General features: G+C 42.1%; 1 protein-coding gene across 1 annotated transcript in view; it reads left to right on the top strand.

Annotated features, from left to right (window-relative positions):
- Positions 1-18,573, top strand: part of LOC103466688 (zinc finger homeobox protein 3-like) — a 19,718-nt gene extending 1,145 nt beyond the window's left edge. Inside the window, exons 2-11 of the mRNA XM_008412460.2 lie at positions 1,694-3,389; positions 3,480-4,018; positions 4,151-4,364; positions 6,641-6,745; positions 6,861-6,994; positions 7,194-7,304; positions 8,770-8,923; positions 9,085-13,760; positions 13,842-14,510; positions 14,603-18,573. Coding sequence (XP_008410682.1) covers positions 1,730-3,389; positions 3,480-4,018; positions 4,151-4,364; positions 6,641-6,745; positions 6,861-6,994; positions 7,194-7,304; positions 8,770-8,923; positions 9,085-13,760; positions 13,842-14,510; positions 14,603-14,719 — 8,379 coding nt within the window. The 5' untranslated portion in view covers positions 1,694-1,729 and the 3' untranslated portion in view covers positions 14,720-18,573. The remainder of the gene's footprint in view (positions 1-1,693; positions 3,390-3,479; positions 4,019-4,150; positions 4,365-6,640; positions 6,746-6,860; positions 6,995-7,193; positions 7,305-8,769; positions 8,924-9,084; positions 13,761-13,841; positions 14,511-14,602) is intronic.
- Positions 18,574-19,571: the final 998 nt, after the last annotated feature.

Genomic DNA, 19,571 nt, shown 5'->3' with positions numbered 1-19,571 from the left:
CACGCACACACACCAACTAGGGAACCTAGGCATATTATTTTTTGTTGCATGTTTTGGCATCATTGTTGGATTATTAAGCAATAACTAACCTGCAATATGCATTAATATTTGAACACTGATATAAAACAACCTTAATGGGGTTGTAATAAGCTCATGCATGTTTAATTTCAGGTGAGTGTACTTAATTGACATAATCAGAATCAGAAGCACAAAAGGATGAGCACTCATTAACACACACCATCATAGAGTCACACACACACATACACCCATCGCTAAATGATGGTTTCCCGCACTTGTGATCAATACAGAGCCAGGAATGCTTGTATAAATAGTTACATTGCCGATAGACCCCGGGTTATTGATTGCAGTGTAAATGAAAATCTTTATCAGATTAGAGGCTGTTCTCAGCTGCTGGCAGGCCCAGCTCGGCCCCCTCAGTGATCGCTGGGCAGGACAGTGGACAGCTGCAGTGGGCAAGGGTCTGTGGCCTGTGACATAAACACAGTGCATTAAAGCACTATCAGGATACCGATATGAGCCATATATCTTGGAGCTGCAGAAAGAAATGAGGGGGTGGGGGCTGGACACAGAAGAGAGGACTGGGGGTGCTTAAGAAGGAGGACGAGGGGGGATGGTTGGTTGAAGGAGAAGGTGAAAGGGTAGATGAAGGTCTCACCTTGATTAAAAAAAGGTCAGTGATGAGATTGTAAGACACACATAGACTAACAGAGATGGATCTGTGTCAAATGGCATTTCAGTTGTCAGTCAGGAACCTAAGAGGGAGGAGGCCTCATCTATTTTTAGGGCATCTATGAAGTAAAAAAAAAGATTTAGTYCAATTGCTTTAAAACCTTAATGAAGGCCAAAAACTTATTTAGCATCATGTATTGAAAAAATGTCAATGTCAGTAGTTATTAACTGGAAGGAAAGCTGTTTTACATTATGCCGGGGGGGTTTTGTCGTTGTTGTTGTTTTACCTTTCTGATGAGATGTTCTATTATGTATCACAAATATATAAATTAGGTGACAGTGAATGATTTTCCTGATGAAGTCCAGGACATGGTATTTATGTGCATGAGTACATATTGTGAAAAATAATAAATAAATGCATAATGTTACATGAAAAATGCAAAAAAAAAAAAAGTAATTAAATTGGATGACCACATGCAATCTTCTATTTTATTTGGACAATTGGGAAACCTGGTCAATTTTAGCAAAAGCAAGCCTATTGGCAAGAAAAGTGTAGAGAGTTAACTAATTAATTYTAAAAGATTCTGTTGTCTTACAGTATGTGTTCATTGATGCACTCTAAAGATTCAAAGACTAATATAATGGCTTTAAAAACTGTTCGTCTATCTTCTGTGTGGTAATTCCATGGAAGCCCTCTAGCTCTGAAGCATACTGTTCTTTATTTAATCCTATCCTCTGAGGAATATTATAGACCTCCTGTGTAGCCTTTACCCGCATTCCTCTACCCAGTTTAGCACTCATGCTATTGATTTTCCCATTAAGGGCTAACGCTAACCCCTGGGTAACCAGCCTTTGGATTGCGCACTGTGAACGTTGTATTGAACAGATGCTATCCACGGAATCTAATCAATGACTTCACAGTTATGCAATTTTRTATAGATGACTCGTGTATTCTCTTTTTTCCAATCTTTCTGTCTATCTTCTATCTATCCAAAATACACAGGTGGTCTGGTAATGTGYGGCAGCTGTAGCCTCTGGTATGGACACCGGTGAGGGAGGAGGAGGGGATGGAGGGGGGGGAGAAGAGAGAGATGCTGACCTCAGTCCCCAGGCTATATCTCTTCCTCTCCTGACCCTGGCAGTCATTCCTGAGCAGGGGTCATCCTCTCATACCTCAGCCAGGGCCCCTGCCAAAGAATCCCTGACCCCGCCTCAACAGGGGAAGAAGGGCGCAGAGGGGTCCAAGGCTGGGGAGGGAGGTGAGCAGAAAGAAGAATGTCGCCATCCGCCGGAGACAGGAGTGTATCAAAAGCATGGGTTTAAAGAAGACTTTGGGGATGGATAYTCGTCAGGGCAAAGGGAAGAAGAAGAGAAGGTGCATGAAGGTGTGGTAGAGGCGTCACATACACGGGACCTCCCAGCGGCAGTCARCAGCAGAGGCATGGAGGAGGGGGAGGAAAAGGAGGAGGCCATTTCAAACCAAAGTCAAACCAAATCCAAATGTTCTTTATTACCTCAACAGAGCCAGTACAGCTCTTCTTCCAGCACTGCAAAGGCCAGTGGCACACTCGACAGCAAAACAGCCGCCTCTCCAAAGTCCTCCCACACTCCCTCCTCTTGTCCAAAGCCCTTCCCTTTTTCTTCAGTCTCTCCAAAGCACTTCAGTTGTCCATCATCCTCTTCTGCCCTGCTGAGCGAGACAGAGGTAAAAGACATTAAGGGAGATCAGGGCTGGATTTCTGGGTTTCCACAGAGCTTTAGATCCCAGCAGTCTTCTATGGCTTTTCCACTAGCAGGTACAGATCCTGTCGGTGCACCCGCAGAGGATGATGTGCTGGCAGGGGTTCCTCACTCTTCCATTTCTAATGGAAATGGTGCCAAAGCTCCAGAACCAAACGACAGTCAGTTAGACACAGGGATGGATGATGAAAAAGACAAAGAAGAACAAAAAGAAGGTGGCCCTAAAAACCTCAACCAAGACATTTCTAATAACTCCCTGACCAGTCACATGACAATAATGCACTCACGCAATTCTTGCAAGACTCTCAAATGCCCAAAGTGTAACTGGCACTACAAGTCTCAGCATACACTACAAGTTCACATGAAGGAGAAACATCCAGAGACAGGAGGCCAGTGTGTGTGTGGCACCTCTGGGGGAAAGTGTGTCTGTGGTGGCGGAACACAAGGTCTGTGTGGGTACTGCWCTTCGGGAAAACCCCATCCTCGTTTGGCCCGAGGTGAAACATATGCCTGCGGCTACAAGCCCTACCGCTGTGAGGTCTGTGACTATGCTACTTCGTCGAAGGGCAACCTTAGCATTCACATGCAATCTGATAAACATCTAAATAATKTTCAAAATGGGGGACATTCAAATAGTCAAATGCAAAGCACCCTCAGTACCAACAGCAGCAACTCATCCAGTGGTCACCCAGTAGATGAGCAACCTTACAGCAAGCTCACACTCGCTATTCCAACACCCACAGCCCAGCCTGCTAAAATCCCATCACCTGCTCACTCCCACTCTCATGGTAARCGGTGGCGATGTGATGTATGCGACTATGAAACCAGCATTGCTCGCAACCTCCGCATACACACCACTAGCGAGAAACACACGCACAACATGCTGCGGCTCCAGAGAGGGTACTACCTGTCTCACTGCAGGGGTTTGGCCCCACATCTCAAACACCTACAAAACACAGGTGAGGAATGTGTTGCTTCATGTATCCTAACATAACTTACTTTAAACACGAGATTCTATAAAGCAGGGTAATTGTTTTACTTCCTTTTAGGTGCTGAGCTTACCTTGAACATGCGACTGACTGGTCAGCAGGTTCCAGAACAACCAGTCACACTTGGGTCTACGCTCACTCCATCACCCTCTCCCTCCCCATCTCCTCCCCCAGCCCCGGCTATGTCTCCTACTGCACCCCTCTCCCAGGGCGTGTTCCAATGCCTTGTCTGCTTGTGCTTTTCTTCCGACAGCTTAGAGTCTGTAGAGAAACACGTGAATGCTCCCCGCTCTTTGCCTCAGTCTGAGTGGTGCTCCCTTGTTGCAGGTGGTTGCCACTGCAGACTGTGTGGCTATACCACCCCTTTGAGGGCCAACTTCTCCTTACACTGCCAGACTGACAGACATCGCACCCGCTACCAGCTTGCTGCTCACCTCCAGGAGGGCGGAGACAGGGGTCAGGAGGGAGCCTCCCTCATTGCTAAGGGCAACCCCATCCAGCTACGGTGCAACCTATGTGACTTTGTAACAAGCAGTCTGGAGAAGCTACAGGGACATTCTCTCACTTCACCACACGGAGCGAGCTTTCGAGTGTACAAAGTAAGGCACAAAAACACATTTGATTGCATTCCTTCCAGAATCCTTGTGCAGTAGAATTAGCAAATCTTGCATTTAAATAATAATAATAATCACAATAAAAAAATCCATGTTTTCTTTCAATTTCAATTTTAGTTCCTGCAGCAGTATGATGGTGAGGTTGATGGAGGTTCATGGCTGTTCCATTGTCTTCTATGCAACCACTCCTCCTCTTCTAAACTTCAAGTACTTAAACACAGTCAAACGTCAGCCCATCAACAAAGAGAAGGGCTACTTCAGCTGCAGCCAATGGGYGGGGAAGAGCTGGCAGCCATTTTTACCATCAGAAAATGCCAACATGGCATCACAGGTGAGACTATGAGTTGTGTTGGTAGTCATGCTGAGATTYTCTCTTTAACTTTCAGTAAAAACATAATAATTTCATAGTARAGTTGYAAAAGGCTGGTAAATTTAAGGCAGTTAAAACTGCAGTATGTAAMTTTWAAAAAATATTTTTTGTTTTTTTTATTTACGGCATGACAGTATGGTATGAGGCAGATGGTGTGTGGAAAAATCTAATTCCTCTGCCTTTTCCTAGTGTTCCCAGTGGTAACTGCAGAAATGCACSTGGTCAAAATCAAYAAATCAGAGCCAGGAGGATCTCAGCTCTGTTAATCATGCCTGTGTAGGTGCTACTCACATCTTCCCAATTGCYCTCTGCTACAYGACAGCTTCTTYCCAATAGCAGAGCCTGCCATGAATGCTCAAGCTAACTGGCATGGCCGTCAATGACGATGGATAAACAGTTTTCCGGTCATTAGCACATTGAACAGCGAGTACACCACCATGACTGACAGCACTGAGACATTCCTCCTGGTTGTGATTGGTTGTTTTTGACCTGGAGCTGTTACCACAGGGAGAAGACAGAGGAGCTTCATTTATTACAGATCATTTATGCTATGCTATCATTACATGGTGACAATKAAAAAAATATAGATAACATTTTTTAAAAGCTATATACTGCAGCTTTAAGGTGGAAAATTTGGGAAATATTATGGWTAATATATACCATATGATACAWTTACATGACAAATGTAATGTAATTAAATTACTTCACTCTATGATTGAGAGTGAACACATTTGAGTCCAGATGTGTTGCCTCAGTTGCCCCGAGTAGGGTGTGTGTAAATAGCACAGATATTCTCAAGTGTACTTGCATGAAATCCAAATGTTTTAGTAAAGATTATGCTGTAATATATTTTCCMCAGCAATATATAAAACCCTAGTACCTCCTTTAATGATTTAAATCCCATGWTTATTTCCAATTAGTCCCAGAAATGTATTTTAATTCAAATGAATTTTCAAGGAAAGCTTCCTACTTTCAAAATTCTATAACTTTGCCACCCTATCACAGTAACAAAAAAAGAAAAAAAACAAACTAAAGTGTGACACATTGTGATTAAGTATTTTTAAAACAGGAAAGCTACAATTAATCGTGGTTATGCAAAAGTATTAACAAATTTTTATCACAGTTGGCATCATAATATGTGTAACATTTATTTATTATCATTTTGATTTCTCTAAACAGACTTCAGGAAAACTACGAAATGATCACTAGGTAAATTTGGTAGTAGTTTTTAAAGTAAACATGCAGATAGTGCAGAGAATTCTACCTACTCGCCATTTTTCAGTGGAGAAAGTGTGTGAGTCTAAAAGGCTGATATTACCGGGTTAATTAGTTGGGCTCCGGTAAAGTTTGAAGTTCTACATAGATGCATATATACATATATTTTCAAARGAAGAAATTTGTTTTTCTTGTAAGCAATGGAAGCATGCAGTATCCCTCTTTCAGCAAACTGATCTGCAGTCCTCCAGTTGATCCAGCTTTTTTTTATGACTTCTAATCAAAAGCTCTTATATCCAGAGAAATTGTGTCACTGAAGAARGTTTGAAATCCTATTTTTTTATTTTGGTATACCTTGATACTGATAACCTGCCCATGCCTATTTGAGGGTGTCTTTGATTTAATGCTCTGAACCATTGCTGACTCCAGAGGGTAAACAGAGGATTGAGATGAAAACAGTGAGAAAATGAGCAATGGCTGTTGCTGGGATATTGATCAAACAAAGCGATTAGTCAATACACATCCTTGTTATATCCCCAATCACCCCTGACAACAGCTAACTAGCACCTGCTAATCAATGGACTAAAACAGATCAGCTGGAAAAAAGACTGTGGGAGGCGGAGATTAGTCGTTACTCTACAGACTGCTTAAGATGAAATGCTGTATTTATATTGTCTGGAGTGTGTGGACTGCGTAACCCCTGAAATAAGTAGTTCAACGCTTCATTTGTAAAATGAATCTATCCTTTGATTTGATTTGCTGCAAATTAAGACTCATTGAGACGAGATTGTGTGTTGCCAGTCCATTTTAGGTCTACTCCACCTCTGAGAGAATCTAATGCAGAATCAATTTGTGATCAATAGAGTTTGCAGTCAAGCAAGAGGAATGAAGTGTGSTTCAAATACATTGGTCTTTTTGAAAGGTGCTGCCAGGAGAATAATATACATGCAATTAGCCTGTTTATTATAGCATATTACATAAGGTTTTATGTTTGTATATCATAATTACTTGTCCTGTCCTAGGAGAGCTTATCGAGGACATGGAGAGTTTCAGTGAGACCAGCACTGATCCCTTGGACACAACCAAAGACACAAGTAATTTAGGGGCAAACAATTCTGAGGAAGCAGGTATTGCTGCTCTTACAAATTCTTCAAAGCTTTCACACATAGCTCAATTTATATAACAGTTATATAGACCATAGCAAATTTAAGCCATTTTAAATGTGTATATTTTTAATTGAAGCAACAACAAAAGAAGAACAAGAAAGAAGAGATCCAATGCCTCCAGCAAAGCGGTCGTCCCCTGTATATGAAGAAATGGAAACCTCCATCCCAACCAAACGCCCCAGAATACACCAGCAAAACGAGAACCAGCAGGTAAGCAGTTGAAATAGAGTTTAATAATTTGAAAGTGCCCATGCAAGTAAATATAGCTGGAAATAAAGTACAAAATAAATGCAGTGCTACATTRTAACACTTCATGGACACTTAATRTGATGCCTTTTTTGTTACTAATTCTGATAAAATAGATAATTTGTTTTTGCGCCTGTTAAATTTTCCTATTTTTCTCCTTCAGACTGTCCAATGCCCATTGTGCCAGGTTAGACTCCCGTGTTCACACCTTCGACCTCATCTGACACATGTGCACAGTGTGGCGCAAGACTGCGTAGACAAGCTCATCAGTGCGGTAAGCGTGTGCAACTGTGTATGTGTTTTGCTTTCATTCATCAGGAAGTAAAATAAAACGAGAAGCTGAAGCAATGGGGGATSGTGGGGGACGATTGAAATGTAGGGAGACAATTCCATTAAGAAGGCACCAGAGAGAAAGGCAGGCGCTTTTTTTAATGCATGTTTAAGTAGCTCCTCGCTATCATCTTTGATGCAGCCGCGTGTTCTCTGTGGATGTGTGTGTGTGCGTCTTGCAGAGTGGAAAGAGAGTAGGTTTGAGTGAGTGAGTGTAGGAAAAGCCAGTCTTTCTATAATGCATGTTTAAGTAGCCCTCTATTACCAGAAGTGCAGTCAAGCTAAAAAGGGGGCCCCGTGCTTTTTACTGTGTCTCTCCAACTAACAATGACCGGTCATCTATCCACATCACCATCCTCCATCTCCCTGGCCTGTATGCTAAGTGGCCTTTGTCTCTTGCTCTCTTCCCTCCTCTTCATGACTGCTTTTTTCACCCTTTCTCCCCTCTGCCGTCGCCCCCCACACCCGGCTTCACAAATCACTCTTTTTCTGCAATTTCTGTCCTGCCCCTTTCCTGCTGTCTCTCCCAAGCCTTCTCTCAATTTTTTATGCATTACCCCCTCCCTTGCTCACTGTCTTTCTCCAGAGCTTTTTTTTTTGTGTTCTTTGCCCCCTAACTTTCTCCCTCTCCTTGCTCTATCGCTTTTTCATATTCTACACCCCTTGGCCCCCCTCCCAATCCTCCGTCCCTCCACACCTTCCCCTCCCTCACTCTCTCTGATAGTAATTGAGGTTCATTAATTCAGACTGAGGTGATGATGGCCATTATGTACCTTGCTTTCCAATTACGCTCTCTAGATTAAGTCTGACCTTCAGTTTTCTCTGCAGTGTGTATGTGTGGTTGTTCTTCTCTTTTGCAGCTATGAAGCTGTTACGCAGTGAAGACTTGTCATGTAAATCTCATCTTTGGCTCTCTGTCCTTTCCTCAGGGTGGCTAGCTGTTTGCATAGATATACTATTTACCCTCACTGCTTGAAGCAGAGACGATGGGGTTTCCTATATGACGAATTATTTTAAATAAATTAATTATTCAGCTCAGTAAAGTTTTATTAAACCCTTGGGGCATGTGGCAYTGGAACTGAAGGGCAGAGACACATATCTCAACCATGTATTTTTATTAACAAACTGATGCGTCTTGCTTCTTGCACTGCKRTAGAGGGAGGTGCAAGATTTAACAATACGTTTGAATGTTTTATGATATCGTTACAGTAATCTCATGCGTCTGTCTTTGTACAACTCGGTATTTGCTTGCTATTTTACTCTACAATGAGACATGTTTTATTCATATTGCTAGATTAAAAAAGCACAGCAATGCCAGACATTCATTTTATTTTCACTTGGTAAATGGCCTCTTAGAATGCCTGGAAATTAGAAACAATGACAACTGATAATGTGTTATTTTTTTCCAGGTGACACCATCCACGGAACAGCTTGAGCCTCTGCTGGAGTCAGAACCACAGGATTTGATTACTAACAACATTCAGAACACTAAAACCAAGAARAGCACTGATGCAAAGTGCTCCCATAYTGCAGAGTCTATTGTTTGTTCGCAAAAAAATAAAGGTTGGTAAAACAATGTGAAGAACTGTTTAGGACTCTTACAGAACATTATTTATATAACATAGTTTTTTTCTTGAAAAAGAAAAAAATATGTTGTTTGCTTATTCTCAAAACTTTCTTCTGGACTAAATTTTTACAATCATCTTTTCTGATGTATTTCGCAGGTATCTTAGTAGAGAACACCGACGGAGATGTTGCCGCACCCAAAGATGTCACAGCACTGCTCACCCCACCCCTAGAAGACAACGCCAGTCACCCCTCAAACGGCACTCTGGCTCCTCAGTCCCCAACTCAGACACCTCCTTCCTCTCCACCCATCTCCCCTCCCAGYGACCCCTCTCCCCTTTCGGATCGTCATGGTTACCGGTTTCGTTGCAGCAGGTGCAGCTTGGCATTTCCCACTCAGGAGAAGCTCCAGCTGCACTGGCAGTACCATGCCATGAGGGCGGCGACAGAGTGCCCCCTTTGTTCTAGACAATGCCGTAGTCAGGAGGCCCTGCAGAGACACATTCAAAACACGCACTCGCAACAGGACAGCACACAGGGACAGAATGCTCTCTTAGCACCACACACTGTGCCATATACGGAACATAACATGAATTCAGTACAGCAAGATTGCAGTTTATCACCTCAARTTGGGGAAGAAGCAGGAGAGGGTGATGATGACAAGATAGATGAAGAAACCCTTGGCATTGAGGTAAAGGAAGAACAAAAGGAAGATAAAGTTAAAGAGAAGCAGGCTGTCCATGAAGCTAATGGAGTTGAGGAGAATTCGGCTGAGCTAGAGAAAGGATCACCAGAGGAGGTTGCATCAGAACCTAGCTCTAGCCTTCTTGTCAAGAAGAGCTCAAACCCAACAATGGATCGTTATCTAGACCCATCCAGGCCTTATAAATGCACCATATGCTCTGAATCTTTTACTCAGAAAACAATTCTTCTGGTGCACTATAATTCTGTATCTCATCTCCATCGTGCCAGAAGAGCCCTGCAAGACTCTGGCACAAATTCTACAGCTCCTGAGGCCCCTCGTGGCCCAGATCCTAGACCTTATCGCTGCCGATTATGTGGAGTAGGTTATAGCCAGAGTTCTACACTGGACATCCATCTTCGCTCTGTTCTTCATCAGACTCGAGCTCGTGCTGCCCAGAACTCAACAACACAGACTTCAGAGTCAAGCTTAGCTCTTCCAGGGTCAGTCCCTTCTTCCACTGCCCAGGTTGCCGCTACCAGAGAGGAAACATCCAAAAGTTTGCCTATTGCCAAAAAGATAGATGGGATAAGTGTTTCAACGTCATCTTTAGTAGGCTCTAGCTTATTCACTGATACTCAACCCACCCTCTCTGACCCAGCAGAGTCTCAGCAAGCAAAAAAGAGAGTGGCAGAACTTCTTGCATCAAGAAATCAATTGATGTTACTACAGCAGCAACAGCTAGCTCAGGCACAGGTCCAGGCTCAACTACAACAGCAAACAGCACTCCTTCAGTCCCAGGCAATCCATCATCTACCCTTAGGAGCAGAGAATCTCTTTAAACAGCACTTTTCACTGGCACCAGATAACCTGCTTTCCCTTCAACAACAACTGCTCCTACCATTTTACTTGTCAGACGTGACGCTTAACCCAGAGTTAAGTGTGATGAACCAAGATCTTGGTCYCGAAGTATCTTCTAATGTCATTCCAGAAGAACAGACTAAGACAGATTCTAAAAGGGAGTCCGAGTCAGAGCAGAAACCCAACCCAAAACAAAGTTCAAATACTACTGTTAACCAGTCAACTGACCATTCACTAAGTAAAGCAAAAGTTGATGTGATCTGCAGTGGGTCCTCCAACAAGCAGAATAAAATGGAAATYGAACAAGATGGTTCCATTGTTAAGGAAGAYGCAGATGAGCTGCACRTGGAAAAGGAGAATCAGAAACAGGAAGTGGCTCGCTCCTCATTTACTCATCTTGGATCAGAATGTCCCCCTCCAAGAGTGCCCTATGCTGCAGCAAATGGGGAGCCGCTACGAGCTTTGCTCCAAAGTTATGGCTATGAGCTGGCCCTTCAGTATTTACAAAGCAGACACAGACACCAGCTGCAGATTATACAACATGCTGACATAAGCAAGGTGGAAGAGTATTCAGACCAGGGAAAAAATGAATTTAGTCTTGCACAGACTGAGAAAATGGAAGGATGGAATAACAATTGTCAAGGGATAGAAAGAAACAAAGACATATATTTGAAAATACAAAATAAAGATAATTTATTTCCAAACGCAAAGCAAAAATGCTGTGAAGCTGGAGAAAAGTGCAGAAACTGTGGCAAGCTGTTTTCTAATGCCTTGATTTTAAAAAGCCACCAGGAGTATCTTCACAGAATGTTGTTTCCCACAGATGCTCTGGAGAAATTTTCCAAAGAATATAGACTACAGTATGACCAGATGTACCCCCTTACCGAGCATAAATTGGCAGAGAATTCAGCTGCTTCCACCCAAGCTGCATCTTCTACCATAGGTAAAGAACCAGAAACCCCAACAGACTCTAAGACTCATGTGAAAAAACTGGAATCTTCACCAGCTCCACCATTTTCAGATCCAATAAATAAAGCAAGTGCCACAACAAAAGATCAGAAAACAACTGTCTCTGCTGTAACAACTCAGTCTTCCCCTTCTCAGTCACAAGAGCCTAAACAGCAGGAGATTCCAAACCCAGATACATCTGGTACAGCTACATCTCATTCTACAACTCCAATAACTCTATCATTGCCTAAAATACCCATGCTTCCTCTTTCCTTGTCTCAGCTTTCCATACCCCCATTGTCCATACCGAAGCTTCCTCTTCCACCAATTCCTTTTCCCATGGAGCTACCACTCATACCACCTGTTGTGATGCAGTCTATGGCTCTCCAAACTCAACCGTGGTTAGACCCAACCATTAACCCTGAGCTGGCTAAACTTTACCAATCTCAGCTTAACCCAGCACTCATTGGGCAACAGCCACAGCTTAGCCCAGTTTTGCTTGCCCAGCAACCTCAACCCAGCTCAGCTTTGCTAAGCCATTCTCCACAGCTTAACACAAGTTTGCTTGGTCAACCACAGCATAGTCAAACAGGACAGCAAAGCCAGGTCAGCCCATGCACACCAGAACAACAGCAGGCTAAAAGAACCAGGACAAGAATATCTGAAGATCAATTGTCTGTTTTAAAGAAACACTTTGATATTAATAGTCTTCCCAGTGATGAAGAGATCAACCAGATGTCTACTCTATCAGGTCTGCCTCACAAAGTAATTAAACACTGGTTTCGCAACACACTATTTAAAGAGCGCCAGCGAGACAAGGATTCTCCTTACAATTTTAACAATCCCCCAACCACAGCACTGGATGATTCCAGAGAAGATACAACCAAAAAGCAGTGTTTGACCCTTTCTCCATGTTCACTTTCTCCAGCCCTTTCCACCAACCCTTCCCCACAACACCAGATGATAGAAGAGCCCCAGAGAGGCAGACGCTCTTCCCGAACTCGTTTTACAGAACAACAGCTGGAGACTCTGCAGGGGGTGTTTGAGGCTACCCCTTACCCCAGAGAGGAAGAATACGACAGGTTGTCTGCTCTCTTGTCCCTTCCTAACAGAGTTATTGTTGTATGGTTCCAAAATGCAAGACAGAGAGCTCGCAAGAATCAAGACCGTGGATCAGATGATGGRGCAGAGGGCAAGAGCAATCTAGACAACATCAACAGACAAAGAGATGGTTGTTACATGACTGATGCTGATCATCAGGATAACAGCTATGAAGATGGAGGACAAGTAAACCCTCATAATGAAAATTCAATGGATTTGACATATGAGTATTACTCCCACCCTGATTCACCTTCCCTTGATTCTTCCATTCACTGCTCCGACAATGAGCCTCACACAACCAAAAGTGAGCAAGCATCTGCTACAAAAAAACATGAAGACAAAATAACCTCTACTCAGGCTAACACRAGCCCAGCTTTTGGGAACAGTCAAAGTACACTTTTAGATGCAGACGCACAACACAAAGAAGTCCTTCAGACTTTAAAAACAGTATCTGATTCACCGCCTGGAAATTTGGCAGAAATGCCCCAGAATTGTGCTGTATCCACTTTACAAAATAGTACAACACAAATCTTGACTAACGCTAAATCAGACCAGGAGACTACATGCAGTCCTTCAAGAACCCAAGCTTGTGAAAAGGTTGCTGACCCATCACCAACCCCCTCCTCTGCTCCAGAATCAGAAACAATTCAGCCTTGGACACCTGATGCAACAGCTTGCCTATCAACTGAAACCCAGCCTCAACCCCCAGCAAAATTCCAGTGTAGTCTCTGCCCGATGGCTTTGCCATCCTTTCAGCTGTGGCAAGAACATCAGACTAGGCATCTCCTGGCAGCTCAGTCCCAGGTACAACTTTTGCACTCTGGATTCACAGACCGACCCATGCCTTACATGATGCTTCATCCAAACCCAACTTTAATGGCAAGTCAAATGCTTTCAGGGGCCATGTCCCAGATACACCCCAATCCCACACATCCCATGATTTCACACTTGAACAATATCCAAATTAAGAACACATTCTCTGATCACTCTAGCAACACCCTTAACAATTCTTTGAGCCCCACAAAGCAGAGTTCAAAACATATATCAGAGACTAGTTTTGAAGGCCAAAGAGGCAATAGGGAGATCGAAGATGAGCACAGGAGGGATAAACGTCAGAGAACTACCATCACTCCAGAACAGCTTGAAGTGTTATACCAGAGGTACAGTTTGGACTCTAACCCCACCAGAGGAGTCCTTGAGAGTATTGCACGAGATGTGGGTCTCACAAGACGCGTCGTTCAGGTATGATTTAAGTGATGAGTAGTAAATTGTTTTGCTTTGTTGACTATGCCGAACATTAAGAAATCCAATGTTTTTTCACAGGTATGGTTTCAGAACACACGGGCAAGAGAAAGAAAAGGACAGTTTCGGTCAGTGGGGCCAGGATCAAGTTTCACCTTTGGTTTGAACCACCTGCGTTGCCCATTCTGCAGGGCTCTTTTCAAAGTTAAGAGTGCTCTTGACGCTCATATGAGATCACGCCACTGGGCGGAGGCTGAAAGAGCAGGCTACAACCTGTCAATAGGCAATGGATCCAGTGGACAGACTGTGATGGCGATGACATCTGCCACAGAGAGACCAGGTCCGTCTATCTCCTCCACCCCTATCCACAACCCTGGCTATGAGATGATTAACAAAGAGTTTAGCTTGAAGCCACCAATGGCTTCTTTTTCTTCTTCCGCCAACCTGAAAAATGCAGAAGAAGAAGATGAATATGAGGATGATGATGACGACTACCCATGTGAGGAGAGTTCCAGTATGGTTGATCAAGGTTCTTCAAGCCCTGAAATATCTGGGGATCAAGGCTCAGATTGGAGTGAGACACAAAGTCAGCAGCAGCACCACCACCATCAGCAGCAGCGCCAAAGGACACAGATGAGTCACTTCCAGGTACTTCAGCTAAAAAACTTCTACAGTAACCACCGCACACCAAACCGTATTGAGTGTGAGACGCTTGGCCAAGAGTTGGGATTGCCCCCACGTGTGGTCCAGGTAAGTAAAAAGCAACCAAATCATATCAAAGATTAACAATCAAGCTTGTGAAGTTCAGCTTGTGATACATAATAATGAAAATAATTTTACAGGTGTGGTTCCAGAATGCCAGAGCAAAGGAGAAGAGAGCCAGGAGCTTGACCTCTGACACTGCTGAGAGGGAACAAGCTGATCTTTCAGCCAGAGCAGGGGAGAGAGACAGGGCTTAGAAAGACAGACTGCTTCTTTCAAATATGTTCCCAGTAAAAGCCCTCCTCCAACTTCTGACTCCAGAGATACCGCATTGAGTCTACTGTCTACTTGCTGCCAAACCAATAACCTGAACACCCCAAAGATGCAGAGCCACAGTGGCCCAAAGAGAAACTCTCTTAACTAGTACAGGAGAGCCCAAACCAAGTCCTCTTTACCAGAGCTTTCCTCTTTTCATATTACTCCTTAACTATTTCCCAGTCTGTCCTTTCTTGTTGAAACAAGCTCTTCTCCAGTATCCTTATTACACCAAACTCCATCTTTWTATGAAAAAAAGAAAAAAACACCATGCCACAGAGGCCAAAGAGCATTCTTCAAGTATGTGACCTCACTGCCCAGCTAGACCTGCAGTCTACCTCTCAGTCTGCATGACAGACTCACAGTGGGCCCTCCACCGGACATTGCTAGATATCTAGCTGTGTAGCATGTAGTTCCAGTCTGGTCAAGGTTGGAAAATAAATTGTTGAAGAGATTTTAGTGTAAATAGAGAACTCCAAAAAAAAAAAAAAAAGACTTGAAGAAAACAAAGCAGTGGAAATGGAAGAAGGAAAAATAACTGAATAATATCCTTGAAATACCCATGGGTATTTTGCATAGAGCTTTTGTAAAGACTGTCTCAGATTCCAAAGCTCATAACCAAAATTTTATATGTCTGTTTCTTTAGTTTAAACATGTTTGTTTTCAGTGACAAACTRCAGAGCGGATGTCTGTATGGTGAGGGGTGAGATCTGCAGCTGTCAGAGGTAATGTGAGTACCAACAGACTGATGTGGTGCTAAAATACCACTTCACCCTCCCAAAAGCCAATGATAAGTCTTCTGTTGTACATGTGACTCCTTGTATGTTCCTTTAGTGGATAACAGCCCAAATAGCACAGTATGTAAAGGCCAGTTTGTCCCAAAAGGGGTAAACTATTTTTTATAGCACTCAACCATTATACTGTATATGAAAACTCTAACCAAACTCGAATTTACATTGTGTGTGTTTAGTAATAGTTTCTTAATATAAAATCTTATGGATTGACACAAACTGTCTTGCTTCAATATAACTGTGTCATGATAATGAAAAGATTAAGACAAGCTTTCATATGTTCAGGTAAGGTAAATTACTGCCTTTCCATTTTATTTGAATATACCAATGGCTTAACAATGTTATGTGATTAATGTAAAGCTTTCTATGCTCAGATCAACATGGCTCCTCCTTAGATGTGATCTTCAAACTGTAATAATCTGTTTCTAAAACAAAAGAAGCCTATAGTTATAACTTGGGACAAACCATTTCAGGAAATCTTCACAAACATCTGTGCATTTCAAAGATCTGAGCTTTTCACCTATGGGTGATAGATTGTTACAAAAAAAAMTATTAAAACTAAAGTGTTTAATAATGTGAGGGGTAAATGTACAGTATTTAGCTTTTGTATGGTTGACTCGAGACTTCATTGGATGTTTGACACGTAGCTCTCTTTTCCACATGTACTGAGCTTTTCTGCAAAGTTGAGGGGGGGAAAAAAACCCACTTTGGATGTTATTAATGTTATTTTTGTACTCTTAATTTATTCGTCTCCTCCCTTCATGCCTGATATTTTTTGCTTTTTCTCTCTGTTTATTTTCTACCAGTCCTTATTCTACCTGTAATAATGATAATATAACAATAATAGCTAAACAATAATTAATGCTTTAAGACAAAAATCCAAAGACGTGATAATACTTTAACCATATGAACTACAAAAATAAGCGCTACTGTTTACTTGATGATGTACTGCTGTTTTTAAAGAAGGAAGGAGTCCCTGTATCTAAGCTACTGTTTTCTGCCTCTCATAAGCACACTGGAGACTGTAACCAAAACCCCAAACTAGAGCCATGGCAGTCTGTAATATAGCGGTTGAAGAGTTTTACTTCTCTTAAGAAATGTTGCATTTATTTTTCTTTTATACCATAGTGTTGAACTTCAGCCCTTAAGGATGTCCAGTTTGCTGCTAATGTACTGTAGTTTCTAATGATATTGTAGAAAGATGCATGCTCTGATCGCTTTACCACTAGGCTTTAATGACTACAAACTGTAATACCTGTGATGCTGTTGATAAAATGCTCCTCTGTCATTCTGTTCAAATGCAATGCAGTCGAAACCAGATGTTTTTTTTCCAAACACTATAAAAAAAACTTAATTTTAAAGTTTCTGAGATTCCATCAGAATACATTTTTTTTTTCTCTTCCAAATCAGAAGGTTTCATACATTTCCATAGTATCTGCCGTAAAACTGAATTATCTGGGCCGAATGTTTTCAGCTTTTTTCCACAAGYTTTTAACAATAGTCAGCTGACATTTGGATCCATTCCTCCTTATGGAACTTCAATAACTCTGTCAGATTTTTAGGTCACCCTGCTTACTTCCACCTTTTCTGCCCAGAATCTTTCTGTCCCTGAAATCAGGGCTTTGTGGATGCCAGTTTAAAAACACTGATTTGTCCTTACGCTACTTAGTAATTAATTTGTCTGTACGATTGTGGTCATTTTCTGCTTGGGAAACCTATTTATGYCCAAGCTTTAACTTTGTCTTGACACGTTGCTCCAAAAATGTTCACATAATRTTATTTCCTCATAATGCCTTCTCTTTTAAGCACACCAGTCTSTCCTGCAACAAAACAACCACATAAAAAGACGATGCCATCTCGGACTTCACATTTTTAAGGGTATTTTTAGTCTTACAAGCCTCCTCCTTTTTTCCTCACAGTGCATTTATGGCCATTATAACTAAACACTTTTAAGCAATTTTAGTCTTATCAGACCACAGAATGCATAATACATGGATCTTGTACCCTTTAATGAACCAGACTTCTGGAGCTCCACAATTATTTTCTTTATATCTTGAATGATTCCTTTAGTTTTTTCCAYGAAGCAAACAAATTCTCTCTCTCATTACTCTGGCATTTGGCAARTCCAAGCAATTTTTGTAATCCCGCTGAACTTAAAGCAGCACAGATTTAGTCTGATTAAATATCAGACACCGAAAAAAAAAAGGTCAGGCATCTTTTTATACAGCATATGCAAACATCTGGTTTCAACTGTAGATTTGTGGGGCTCAATTCCATCAGGTTTTCTTGATCAGTATCGTATAACTCATAAGACAAAAATAGATTTCATGTTCTTAGGATTATTTTTTTTCAGGCCTCCAATTTAAGATAAAACTTTATTTGGGCATTAACTTCTCAGTGAATATGAAGATACTGCGTAGATGTGTGAAGGAGTTAAGCCCCAAAACCTCCATTTGWATGGTGTCTTTCTGTGTTGCAAAGTCTTTGGTCAGTAAGTCCAGTTCAAAACAGTTTTGCTGACTCCGAYTGACTTCACAGCCAAGTTTCCAAAGGATATGGACTGAAAAACTCTGTCATGTTTTTGTTCTTAAACTAACCAATGTTTACGACAATACCAATGAGCTTTCTTCTGTGCAGAAATGTGCATTCCAAATACCACCAAGGCAGTTTTTTTGTTCTATACCGATGATTTCAGATTTAATTTTTCTCGTATTCTCTTGATCGTAGTGACTGTAAGATGTACATATTGGAGTCCTTTAATGATGAAGAGACTCTGTTAACCTTGCTGTAGGTAAAACAGTTCTTTAAATTTTGTTTCTGGATATGTTGTTGCCATAGTGATGACCAAAAAGATACCTGTGATGTGCACCTGTCCTTATGTCCTGCTCCAGTGGTTTAGTGTGTCTCTATTCTATCCCCATCCCAGTTTTCCCATGTTGCTGTGTGTTTCCCTCTTCCCCTCCCCTCCTTACTCCACTGAGCTAAATAAAGTCTGCTTTGGTGCACGCTCTGGTGTCATCCCTTTAGTCTCACTTAGAAAAGTCATTTTATGAATGTTGTTCTATGTAACGGCATCAGCTCTCTTATGGGTCTCTGGTGCTGTGTTTGGTATTGGGGTACATCTGGCTGAAARGCATTTGGTGTGCAATTCTCTGTGTGTGTGAGTGTGTGTGCTCAGTGTGGAAGGCATTTCGTGAATGGAGCCTTGACCTCTAGGGTCACTTCATTAATTACATCTCTGACATTCAGCCAGATGAGTTTCCTTTGTGACTAAATGATATGATGAATATTAACGACCTCGGATGAATTACATTGCTGCTCCTGCTGCTGATGATGATAATGTGTTTTACGACTCTGGGAGAAAGGGGAGGAAAAATTGCATACTGCAGCACCTTTAGGACAAACTGATATTCATATGAAACATTTCAAAGAGCACGGTGTAAGTCAGTGGATTTTATTATTCTGTTTTTTTTTTCTCTCTCTTGGGAAAAAAAAAAAACTTTCCATCTGGTTGAAGCAGCAGCACTGGAATGCTGCTTTTCTATCAGTCACAAGTCAAATCCTAACTGGTAACTGCCTCGTATTCTCTTGAAAGAGGGCTGTTCATTTAGCTGCTATACAGAAATGCGACAGAGGAAAATGTAACCGTGAAGCTGTTATGATCTGATTGTGGCGGCAAGGAGGGAAGACAAAACAGATACATGTGGAGAACAAAAGCAAAGTAAACACACAAGAGGGCTTTGAGATAGCTTCGTATTGGATGATAGCCATCTTAGAAAGTCATCGTGATAAAGTGATCCCCCACCATTTCTCCTTCTCCCTGTCCTCCCCTCTTAATCAAATGAGCACTGTGCAGCTGGTGGGGTTGCGGCAAAAAGGGGGTACAAGTGCATGTGTGTGTATAGAGCGTAGGTGGAAGGTGGTGGGATGGGGGGGCTTTGAGGGACGGCGTGAAATTATTGCCTGCTGGTGTATATGTGTCGCTGGGGGTAGTGGAGTAGAG

Source organism: Poecilia reticulata, linkage group LG6 (assembly GCF_000633615.1).
Source record: "Poecilia reticulata strain Guanapo linkage group LG6, Guppy_female_1.0+MT, whole genome shotgun sequence".
Classification (NCBI taxonomy): domain Eukaryota; kingdom Metazoa; phylum Chordata; class Actinopteri; order Cyprinodontiformes; family Poeciliidae; genus Poecilia; species Poecilia reticulata.
This window is presented reverse-complemented; position numbering and strand designations above follow the sequence as displayed.